General features: G+C 29.9%; 1 protein-coding gene across 2 annotated transcripts; it reads right to left on the reverse strand.

Moving 5' to 3' along the window:
* Nucleotides 1–5,138: 5,138 nt before the first annotated feature.
* LOC107418892 (zinc finger BED domain-containing protein DAYSLEEPER) lies at nt 5,139–11,177 on the reverse strand. Of its 2 annotated transcripts, XM_016027586.4 has the most exons (6): nt 10,646–11,177; nt 10,461–10,533; nt 9,074–9,292; nt 8,280–8,614; nt 7,743–8,174; nt 5,139–6,434 (listed from the first exon to the last, which is right to left on the reverse strand). In XM_016027586.4, the coding sequence occupies exons 1-6, from the start codon at nt 10,655–10,657 to the stop codon at nt 5,520–5,522; spliced, it is 1,986 nt and encodes a 661-aa protein (XP_015883072.1). In that variant the 5' UTR covers nt 10,658–11,177; the 3' UTR covers nt 5,139–5,519. The 2 variants fall into 2 exon arrangements, with proteins under 2 accessions (XP_015883072.1, XP_015883071.1); XM_016027585.4 differs by having other exon boundaries at nt 7,743–8,614.
* Nucleotides 11,178–12,982: the final 1,805 nt, after the last annotated feature.

Below are 12,982 nucleotides of genomic sequence, written 5' to 3' on the forward strand. Positions count from 1 at the left end.
TGAATTTTTCACTTGATTAAGTGGGGGATCGACTGTTTAAGTATAATTCACTCCCAACAGTGACCCAATTCTGAACTAAGCTTATAGTCTGAGATGGCCGAGTGTGTGATTAATCCATATCCAAACCATAATTGATCTGACTAGTTGAAGTTTTGTTGGATTGTATTAGACCTTAGCACATGATTAGGCTATAATTTAGGCCTCGGTAATAGGTAATGTAAATTTCAAGTGTAGTCTAAAGCTAGGCTTGTTTTGGTTTGTCCAAGTCCATTACCATATACAAGCTTAGTATTTTGAGCTCTACGCTTTAACGTTGTGTTCGATGCCTTACAAATCACTATGAGTTCAATGGTCCAACTGTTATTGAATGATAAACTTGCATCTTAGACAAAGGTTCGAGGCTTTCCTTACCTTGAGATGTTTGAAGCTACATTCTTTACATAGCTCAAGGATGAAATTTGGACAAATCATTGTCTCATTTCATGGAATTAGCATACAATGTCATCTTCAATCAAATATGTCTTAGAAAACCCTACTTTCCTAATGCATAGCTTTGTGATCTAGCCCATTAGGGTTTGGTGAGCCAGTTATCCTTAGGAAATAAGGAAATCTCATATGTCAAAGGGATCTATATATATTTTATTGTGATCTATCTTCCAAGTATGTCCAATTTGCTAACCTAGCAACATTTTGGTATTCAAACCACTATATAAGTTAAATGTCCGAGTCTGTTAGGCCTGCACCTCACGTATACCCTAAAAATCTTATCACTCTTCTATTTTGCAAGTACACATTTAAGTTTTAGCTAGGCTACATAGCAGCTTGTGGTGGTGCAAAAACATGTTTCTATAGTCCTCAAACTTTCTTTTTTTGACAAATTGGTCGCTAAACTTTTCAATTTGTTAATGCGTAACTAATTTTCCATCCAAAACTTCATTATCGTAAGGGATCAAAGTGGAACTTTAATATAGTTTGGGGAACACACATGTAATAATCATTAAGAAAGACCTAAATAATACTTTTAAATATATTTTTATTTAATAATACTTTTAAATATATTTTTAAAATAAAATACTTGTTTTATTAATAATTATTTAAAATCTTAAAAATTATTTCTCATAGAAAATCATGAAAATAAAATTTAAAAAGTAGTTTATCTTTTGAAATATTTCTTGAAATAATAAATATTATAAAAAACATAAATTATTTATTAATAATTTTATTCTTAAATTAACATGTCATTCAGTAAAGTTTCTTTTTATTTCCTTCATTTATTTATTATAAAAAAAAATTTATAATTTATGGGAATAATTTTATAAACATTTAATAATGTCAAATTTTTATATTGTTTTTATTTTATATTCTCTTCAAAAATTTCAAACACTTAGTATTCAAGTCAATTTTCAAATATGGTTTTGTATTTAAAGTATAATTTTTTATTTTATGAGACATAAGGATTTTCTAAATTTAAAATTATCTTTTAAAAAATTCTTTTTAAGAAATATTTGTATCTTATATTTTTTAATTATTGACACATATGATTTAAAAATTTTAGTAATTCAGAAATTTTTTTTTTTTACAATAAATAAATGAAGTATATAAAAAGAAACTTAACAAAATGGCATTTGATTTTAAGAATATTATTTTTTTGAAAATAATTTTTATATCTTTTAAAATTTTTATCTTTTTTGAAAATACTTCGAAGGATAAAATACTTTCTCAATTTTATTTTCCTAATTTCTATGAAAAAATATATTTTTAATATTCTTAAATAACATTGATAAAAATAATTATTTAATTGAAAATTATATTTAAAAATATTATTTGGGTCTTTTTTGTTAATTACATGTGTGTTCCCCCAAACTATATAAAAGTTTCATTCTGGTCTCCCATGATAATAGAATTTTAGATGGAAATTTTGTTTGGGATTAACAATGTAACAAATTAGCAAGTTCAGGATCAATTTCTTAAAAAAATAATTTAGTATCCTTTTTTCTTAAAAAAATAATAGTTTGAGTATCTAAGTATCATTAGCCCGATAGTTGGACATTATCCATTAAAAATAAGCATACAGTATTTGCACATTGTCATTAAATAAATTCCTTAAAAAAAAAAAAAAAGACGTTAACTTACAAATTTTTGAAGAAAAATAAAATATAAAAATACTATATATATTTACAGAAGGAAATCTTAAGTTCCTAGTCTTATCCAACTGTTAATAGGATGCCACCTCATCATAAAAACTAATTATTCATAAAATGAGTTAATCTACTAAAAAAGTTGAGAGAGAGAGAAAGAGAGGAAAAAAGCAAAAAGAGAAAACAGATTAAGGACATGTTCGAATTATAAAGGATTATTTCTATTAAAAAAGGAATAGCTATTCATATAATAAAAAATATGTAATAAAGGAAAAAAAAATTCTTTTGGGGAACGAAGCTCAGCAAAAGCTGGGCGCCTGAACATCTTGATATGTGTTACGAGTCCTGCAACTCGTTATGGGACGTTCAGACGCCTAAAATACCTGGGCTTCATCCCTTAAGAGCTTAAGTATGGGACTAGGAATAATGATTCCTATTTGCTTGTTTGGTACCGATAAATTCTTTAAAGAGTTAGATTCAAAACCTAGCCTCTAAAAATTCCAAATTTGATTCAAATCATAAAAAATCAACTTTTATATTTATATATGTATTTTTAAAATGTGATAAACCATCTCAATTTAAATATATTATAAATATGGTAAACAATTATGAGGTTTGAAAAAAAAAAAAAAACTATTCCTTCAAATGAAGGATTATTTACTCTCTTGAAAAAATAATTATTTTTTATTCGAAAATGTATCAAATATAGTAAAAATTAATATTGTAAAATAGCAATTATATTTCTGCATTCATTTTACATATCAAATATACTCTAAAATTATTATCTTTTCTAGGATTTTTTTTTTTTGTTTTTTTTTTTGGGTCATTGACCGCAAGGTGTCCCCATATCTAATTGGATATGGGTCAAATCCCTATTCAAGGATTAGAGCATTAATCTTTCCCAACAAAAGCTATTGTAATTTGAAACCCTTGACCTTTGGCCAAGTCCTTGGGGTTGTTAGTATCTTTTTTAGTATCTCAACCGAGACTAAAATTACAACAAAATAAAGGCAACAAATAGTTTACTTTAAACCTCGTATGAGTCATTTTGATTTTCTCATATATTTCTCGTTTCCTTGAAAGGTATTGTTAGATTTTATTTTTACTTGTTAGTTTTATCTTGGAAGCAATATCATAAGGTTATGTCATTGGCTTGAAAATTAGGTAAAGCTGGGCACAAACCAATCGAACCGACAGAATAACATTGAACTAACTATTCATATATATATTATTTTTTAATATTTTTATTATCATTATGTAAATTTTTAAAGTACTCTTATGCTTTTAAATTATTTAGTTTAGGATATTAATAATATTAAATTTAAATTATTAAATATTTTCTTAAAAAATTAAAAAATAATATAATAATATAGGATTGAGCCAAAGTTCAAACTAATCAAATCAAACCAAACCAAATTAATAATCATCGGTTCGATTTTGTTTGATTTTTCCTAAAGTTTCAATTTGATTTGATCTAAAAAACACATAAAAAAATAAAAATAAAATAAAATAACAACTGATCAAACAAAACCGAAACCGACCCCTAAAATCAGGTGTTAAAGCTTGGAACATGCTTGCTTGACCGCAAATTAGAACACTTTGTCTTTCTTTTAAAAAAAAAAAAAAAAAGAAAAATATTAAGGCTTTGGGAACCCAAACACATAAAACTAAATATAAACTAATTAAATAATAATACATCATTACTTTAGTAAATATAAAGATGAAAAATGTTTTTTGTAATCACTTATAACAATCACCAATGGATTCATATGCCAGTTGGCAAATTAAATGACTACTCAAAATCATTTTTCCAAATTAAGATTTTAAAAAAATTAATGCTAATTAAATATTGTCAATTATTAGTTATTATATTAACAATAATCCCACTTGTAATTTTCACCATTTGTGATAAATTATTATATTCAGTAGAAGTTCTTACAAAATTGCCAACCAAATAATAACACATGTACATTTTATAAATATTTTGATAGATTTATTAATTTCTCTAGTATTGTTCTTCTTATAAAATTTATGTCAGATCTATGAATTCAATAAAAATCCATAATTTCTTTTTGAAATCTTTGAGTTATTTTAAATCCGTGAAATTCTTAAGTGAATTCACTCCTGAATTGGTTCTAATTTAATTTGAAACTTTAAAACTAATCACAGTCAAATTTTCAAATATCTGAAATTTCTATTTTTTTAAAATATCGAAAAGAAATTTAAATCCCAAATAAAAATGGATAAAATTTTCATAATATCTATTAAAATTTTTAAAATTTTGTTGAAATTTCCATCAAAATATCAACATCAATTCTTTAATAATTTAGTTAAAAATCTATAATGTCTATTAAAATTTTAGAAATTTCTATGTAAATTTTTGAAATTTCCATGAAAATTTGAAAATATCTATGTAATTTTTTTTAAAAAAATTTTATGAAAAATTCATAAATATTATTTATGTTTAGCAAATTATTTTACCAAATTAACTTTAGTGATATTTGTGAAATATAATATAATTATAATAATTGATTTATCTTATTTAATAAACAATTTGATTAAATATTTTTTTCCATATTTTTATAAATAATAATTTATATATAATTATTATGGTTTACTATAAATTAAATTAATTAAAAAAATAATATTTATTCAATATTTTTACAATTTTTATAATTAATTTAATAATTAATTGATTAAATAAATAAATTTTAAAGTTTCAACAAAAAACTTTATTTTTTAAAATAAATTTTCATTAATTTTTGTAAATTTTTATCAATATTCATTAGTTTTTTATATTTTTATAAAAATATTTATATTTTTAATTTTTGATATTTTAATCAAAACTGAAATTTTAAACTTGATCCTAATTAGGTCGGATAAAAACATATCATTAAAAAAATAAAAAATAAAAAATAAAATACTTGACCGATGAGCACCTCCAATGTTAAATGACTTCCGTGGTTCCTCCAAAGTAAAAGAAATAAAGTTCACGAAGGAAAAATAAAAATAAAGAAAAAAATATATATCACCTCAAGCATTCATGTAAGACCTAGAAATTGTTAGTGCTGGCCACAAATCTGCCAAGCTACATACATTTATCTGTCTGGTTAGCATTCTCACAAATCTGTACATCCAAAATAAATAGAAGCTTCTCACATATTACATACAACATAATTTGGAAATTAAACTAATTGAACACCCTTCTTCCACTTCTAATGGAAGGAAAATAAAAAATAAAAATGAAAATAAATAAAAGAAAAAAAAAAAAGGACCCATGTCGAGGTGAGAACATTGCAATCGGCATCCATTTCCTTCTGGCTTAAGGTCCTCGAGCTTCAAGTTTCTTCAGCAAATCTTCAAAAGATGTGCATTTTCCAGCTACTTCTGTTTTTTTTCAGGCCCAACAGGACCGTTATCAGATGCAGCATTAGTTGCCAATTCCATCAATCTTTCATAGTCTATTTCAGTTGATTTAAACTTCAATTTCATGCCACCTAGAATCCATGATCTAATACAAAGAAGAGATTGCGTGCTGTTATGAGGCATACAAAATCGTTGCCTAACAATCTCATCACCTTTGCCACAAAAAATTTCTTCAGGCGCCAGTGAAGTTGCTTGCACAGCCAAAAAATCTCGAGCCATTACAGAAAGGCGGGGGTAGCGTGTACTATTTACCTTCCACCACTCCAGAACATCTGTTGGTATTGGAGCAGGAGGCTCTGACAGATACTGAGTGAGCTCATCAGTAGCACTACTCATACTTGCCCTTCGTTTCTTTCTTGCAATTTCCTCAGCAAAAGAGACACTACCCCCATCTTCAATCTCTTGAGCACCATATCCACCAGTCATGGATGGGAAATGGCTGGTCGAGTAATTTCTTATGAAATGGGTTCTCGCTTCCTCAAGAAAATTCTCTGAGTTAAGGCTCTCGGGAATTAACTCTACTTTGATTCGAGGATCAAGAATTGCTGTCATGTAGGTGAATATGTTGCAAACCTGGTTATTGTAACTCCTGGCCTTTTTCGCCATATCTTCAGCAGAATTCTTTAGCCAGTCTGGATAGTGACGAGTTTCTCTGCAGGCAGCAATCATCTCAGAAATGTGATCCATGAAGAAGAGAACCAGCCCAATTGTAGGCACCTTGTTCGTGCATATATTGTTTGTGGTTTTGTAGAAGGGCTCCAGATATTCATGCACAAGACTGACAGCATTTTTCTCTGCAGAGCTCAGTAGCATCCTACTGCCAAGTGTCTCCTTATACTTCATGATAACAGCATCCATGGACTTGCCAGCCTGCATAATCAATAGGATCTCAGGTCATCTTTAGTCAGTCTATTTAGTGCCTCAAAAGGTAGCAAGAGAAAGAACAACAACAAAGGATAGTGCATATGCAGTGTTCCACTTCAAAGTTCTTAACATACATCTTACAAAACAATCCCCAACTTGATATCTTTCATCCAAACTGTAAATAAACTTGATAATGGGTGCATACTAATCAAGTGAATAAGTAGGCTGGATAAAATCCCAAATACCATTACTTGTTTAAATTGAGGCAAGCTCATTTAGCTATCTTGTATGCTTCCATGTAAGATAATAAGTTTTCAATAAAAGAACTAGTAGTTTTACCCTTTGCCCATGTTATTTGGCTCTTCCTAGTTTTATAACCTAAAAATCAAATTCTTGCAAAATGCACAAATAAAGCAGAATGACATTACTATTATGATATACTTTTTAGGCATACACACAGGAATTATCATTCATTAGTGGACTTTATTAGTGTTGTTTATTTTGATAATTAATTAGCACCATTTTGATGTAATTTTTTGGTTGGTTTGGACTCCACTATGGAAGTATAACCTATTAATGAATTAGAGTACAGATTATCCATCAGATTTTCTCTCCTTTATTCTACTCTTTCCCCTACCCTCTTTTCCTTTTACTTTCCCTAGTCCTTGATTAGGGCATTACATTACCACAAATAACATTTAACATCACTATCGTCGCCCAAAAAAATTAATTTCACCGTAGAGAAACAATTTCCTGAGATGGCTAACACATGGCACACTTTCTAAAATATTAATGGGAATTTTAGAATGACCAAACAGATAATATCAATTGTCTCTCGACTAGAAGTTTCAACAATAGCATTTGCTGATTTTCTTTACCTAAATTAAGGCAATTGTTTTAAGTACTTCATAAAGCACCAAGCCACTATGGTTTTATTAAGGAAACTACCATTTTTCTTAAGGAAACTACTACTACACCTGATGCCAAAAATTTACCAGCCAAAAAATACCATCTATAAAACATTTTCAAATTGGTATTTGTCTGCTAAGTTCTACCACAAGTCCTATTCTGTAGTTAAATGATTATTCTGAAAGACAGATAAGGCTTCAATTTTTAAAATGAAAAGTAAATATTGGCGAAGAAAAGAGAGAGGCAAATGTTTTTAAGTTTTTGCTTTGTGACTTGGAATTCTTCTTCTCTTTTTTATTTCTCTTTCTTTCTTTCTTTGCTAGTGCTACGAACCAGAGGTCTCATTGTTTCTTAAATTTTATTTGTTATTGAATAAAAAAAGACAATAATGACATCTGAAAATACCTTGCGCACAATATCAAGCATCTGATAGTTGCCACTCCATCGCGCTGATGCATCAAGCGGAAATTTCCAACTACCTTCTTGACAAGCTGTTGTTAACCGAACAAAATCCTCTGAGAGCTCCGAGGATGCATTTAAACCCAATACAAACTCCCGGATCTTAGAAATTATCGGTTTCGTAGTTCTTAAACCATCGTCTATGATCAGGCTCAAAGTACGAGCAGCACAAGGTATAAAACAGAAAGGCCCAGCCTTCTGACGATCTAAATCTTCTTTAAAACTATGGCAGGCATGGATTGCACTTTGACTATTATCATGAGTGCAAGACAGGACTCTATTTTCAATATTGTACATCTTAAGGACCTCAGAAAGTGAGTGATAGATCTCAGCACCCCCACAAGGGTAAGGTATGTGACAGATATCAAGTAGCACCCTCTGAAAGGACCAGTTTTCATCAATCCAATGACATGTAACACTCATATAGAAAATTTGTTCATATGAAGTCCAAAAATCAAGTGTGACAGAGACTTTAGAAGAAACCTGCACCAAAGATGCTCTTATATCTTCCTGCATGCTTCTGAAAACTTCAAGAAACACTGCTCTATACTGGTCACTAGGCCAGAGTTGAATTGATGGATTTAGAAACTTATAGGAATTTGCTAACCATTTTTCTTCCAATGTTGAAGGAGGCAAAGAAGCTAAAATGAGCCACTTAATGAGCAACCAATTTAAATGATCATAATCCACATGAGGTGCTTTCCCTTGAGATGGAGGTTTCTTGGCTACAGTTATAGGCTGTGGAGTTGAATTAGCGACAACATCCCCTGACTTATCATATCCAGGATGCCGATTACTAAGGTGCCTTCCCAAATTACCTTCAATAATAAAGCAGAAGATTAACTATGATATTAGAGATAATCAATGTTTACTTTTTATCTTTTTCGTCATTGATGGCGTAATTAATGAGTTTGGACGATTTGACGCATAAGCTTTCATGGTCGATTGCCTTAAAAACAGTAATTCGAAAACTCCAGCATGGCAATATTTTTGTTCTGTTCTGTGTTTATGAAAAAGAATTTACCCTCATGCATGAAAATAAAAAATTCAGTAAAGATTATGAAATCTCAATTACACGCTGATGATGAGCCCCACTGATAATAAACTCCTTAAGCTAGTAAAAGAGCACGATAGCAAATATACTGTTTGATAACATATGGTCAAGTTTGGATTATCAAAGCCTTAGACTTCGCAACTCTGTTCAATGGGATAACAGAAATGAATACAAGAAGAGGCTGCAGCACCAAGAAGAATAGCAGTCAGTGCCAAGAAGTTACCAGTGGCAGTGGCAATAGAGTAGCTCTGTCCACAAAATTTGCACCTGCGACTTTTTCCATCAGCAGCTGTCTCAAAGAACTTGAGATAAACTGATGTCATTGTCTTCTTTCTTGGTTTCACTGTAGAAATAGCATTTCCTTTTTCTGAAGAACCCAATCCAATATCTACTGGATCCATAGGAATCACTGCCATGTCCATCACAGATTTTGGTTCCATATCTATGCCATGATGCAGAAAAGAAAACTTTGAAGGTGTAATGTCATAAAAATATATAATACAAAAAGAAATTAACAGAAAAATACAGTTTCATGTGTGGACAGAAAAAATTAGCATATCCACTATCAATTTCTATCTTACAGCTCAGGAGTCAATAATACCTCTCAATTCACAGTAATGGCAACTCAGGTAATCAAAGACAAAAACCTAATAAAACAACTAAACTCTTATCTACACTCTAGCACATGCTTCACTATTACCAATATTATAGCCACTTGTTCTACAGTATTCCTTAAAGTACAAATATAGCATCCATAATTTTTGGTAACTGAATAAATAAAGAAGGGTGAACAAGCTACGCATAAAAACAATAAACAGACAATTTAAAGTTTCTGAGTATGAATGTAAAAAGTCAAGGATTATAATCATATACACAATTAGAACTTCTTTACTTCCAGCAATCTAAGAAGGTTATTACTACAAAGAATATTGTGAGATCCTGATTTTTCAATCTAGCCAGGTTGCAGGTTTTTGTGGCCTATGACCACCTTAGTAAATTGTAAACTAGGAAAAATTTTAGCATTCAAATCACCGAGTCTCTTTGGTAATCCATGATTTCCTACATCATCTTATGTACTTACAACATATCACCCAATAAGGACCAGATTATAAGCTCTCCCATCCTGTAAACAATGTCAACAAGTATCACGGTGCAGATAATAAATAATGGTTTTAGATAATAAACATGTTTTTTGCAAAGTTGCTGATACAATATCCTGATTCATCAGAGAAATGCAGTTGATTCTCTATCATTCGGAATCAGAACAACGTTCTTTCATTCCAGAGATAGAGCATATTAACACAGTCAAAATCCAACTTGTCTTGTTGACCACCAGAAGCTAACCCCCACCAAGCTAAGTAGTATTTTCTACAACATAGTCTCACAATCATGTGACCCGCATCAGCCCATGTACAACATCCAAAGATCCATTACTCAATTGTATAACCAAGAATAATTCTATAAGCAACGTAGAAGCATGAAAACAGATTTTAAACAAGGCAAACCAAACAATTAACAATCAACCATCATTCTACAAATCATACTCCTCCAAAACCTCTCTAGTAATCAAAATAATCGTGGCAAGTACAGGGAAATTCTCTTTAGACTACCTTTGAAAGTTTTGAATGCGTTATTTACACCCCAGTCCATTTGATTTGCTGCTTTTCCACTTACTGTTCCAACCTGCCATTTTCACAAACTTTGTCTCAGTAAAACCAATATAAATGTTGATATTACTGAAAAAATAAAATAAAATAAAAAGATTCAATCATTTAAGCTGTAAACAACATCTTACTCCAAAATTCATGTCAAATTGAGAGCCTCACAACTCCCATCAACCCACTAACTTCCACAGAAAACTAAACGATCGCTTTTGGACTATACGAAACTCTCATTTCCACAAAAGAAAATCCAAATTTCTCAAAGAAATAAATTAGGGTCTTATTCAGCATCGAATAATATTGGAACAGCGGCCCGCTTACTTCTTCTCCGGCATGAACTAATAGAGTAGCAGCATCAACAGCGATTTCGTTACCAGCAGAAGCAGAAGCAGCAGAGAATCTCAGAGAAAAAGAGAGAGAGAGAGAGAGAGAGAGCGCGAAGAGAAAAAGGAAAAATGGAGGGAGAGATGGAAGTTGGAAGTGGATCGGCGCTGAAACTGAGCCGCGGATCAAAGCCGAGCGAGAAGACAGAGAGAGGAAAACAGAGAGCCAAACAAAGACCAGATTCAGCTTTTCTTTCGCTTTTTTTTTTTTTTTTTTTTCAGCTTTGCGCAGAGCCGACGAGCGACGCCTCAAAGTCGCAGATCTAGACTGTGTTTGTTTAACCAAAAATAAAAAATAAAAATAAAATATGGAGAAAAACAGAGTAGAGGTGTGAGGTGTGCCCAAAATTCTAAGGATTTTTTTGTCTTTTCGCAAAGTCAACAATTAGAAGGTGGATGAGTCATCAGCCAGCTTTGGGTTTGGTTTGGGGGTTTTGGTTCCATTGGTTGGTGGCGGCTCATGAAGGCTGAGCCCTCATTTCTCACTCACTCTAGTCTTGAGCCCCAGGCCCAAGCTAGATTCGCTTTTCGGCTCCCGTCCTTGTCTCATTTTCAAATTAAACGTTCAAATTGGCTAGCCTCCTTTCTTTTTTTTTTTTAAATTAATTTTGTTTTTGAATCTCTTCCTAATTAACACAAAAATATATTTGTGTTTGTATAATTGCAACCTATCAACAAAAAAATAAAAAAGACGGGTTTTATTTTCATGATAAAAAGAGAACGTAAATATAAAATAAAGCAATATGTAATCAAATTGCAAATTTGTATTTAAATTGTTGTTTTGGAATAAAGTTACAATTAATCATTTTTTTTTTTTGTTTTTTGGCAATAATAAAATTAATCGCTAACAAATGCGTAGGGAAAGTATTTAAACTCTTATTGAGAAGGTAGAGGTTGAAGAACCATTATAAATCGAACACTTGGTGTTGCTATAAAACTAGGATTATATGGGTATGGCCAATCTATACCCAAAATATTTTATCAAAAAAAATATATAAAATAAATAAACATGGATATGTAACTTGTACCACCAGTTCTTTCCTTTTTTTTTTTAAAAAAAAAATTTTTGCTGGAGATGTACCACCAGCTTTTTTATTGAAAAAGATTTTTTTTTTTTTTTTTCCCCTCTCTCCCTAAAAGGTGGTGTTTAAATTCAATTCCAGAGAAAGAGGTCCAAATTAAAGCGGCTATGTAAAACCAAGTATTTTTTATTTTTTTGTTTGATTAATATATAAAACCAAGTAGAATGGTGGAGTAGCAAAAACAAGAACAGCCAACAACAACAACACTTGAGACAAAAATCACCTACACATTTTATTTTATTTTTCATAAAGCAAAAGGATTGCCAATCAATTAAGAAAATAACTATTCTTTATTCATAGCTCGACTTTATCTTTTTAATTTTCTGCTTTCATTTTTTTTTCTTTTGTTTCTTTTAAGGTTGTATTTGAGTTGTGTACAATTGATAATAAATTTTATTTAAATCTTTTAGAATTTATTATAATTACAGTTAAATTCTATTCTTTTGAAATTTTATTGTTAAAAGGGTCCCTTGATTTTTTCAAACTGTCAAAATAAACCCATCTATTAAATTTGATTTGTTAAATGTAGTGCTCAAGGTTATTTTGGTACTAACGCAAGTTAAGTTGAAAATTTAAAAAAAAAAAATAGTTATATTTTTGGATAAGTTCTATTCACATTATAAAAAATATTAGATATATTACATTCTACATGCACTCAAACTGAATTTTATTTCCTCCATAATAAAATATGTTAGTTTTGACCTTGGGAACTTAGTATACATAAATCGAACTCTATAGATTTGTTCAGCATATGTATACCAAATTGCATATATTCATCTTATTTATATAATTCAAATTATATTTTTATCTGTTATTAAAAAATAGTATACATAATCTAGATCATTTTTATCTACCTAATATATATATTTTGGAGTACATGCACCTATTTAGTTTATATAATTTGAATTTATATTCTAATTTCTTGTTAAAAGTGTATTATACATAATTTGAACGATATTATTTAAATGTTTAAAAAAATGTTTGACTTTTTATTAATAAGTATTTT

The sequence above is a fragment of the Ziziphus jujuba genome, chromosome 2 (genome assembly GCF_031755915.1).
Source record: "Ziziphus jujuba cultivar Dongzao chromosome 2, ASM3175591v1".
NCBI lineage: Eukaryota > Viridiplantae > Streptophyta > Magnoliopsida > Rosales > Rhamnaceae > Ziziphus > Ziziphus jujuba.

Coding starts and splice junctions, on each gene's coding strand:
- LOC107418892 (XM_016027585.4), bottom strand. Junction 8,615..9,073: donor CTCTATTGCCACTGCCACTG/GTAACTTCTTGG, acceptor TTATTATTGAAG/GTAATTTGGGAAGGCACCTT. Junction 6,435..7,742: donor TGCTTGATATTGTGCGCAAG/GTATTTTCAGAT, acceptor TTGATTATGCAG/GCTGGCAAGTCCATGGATGC.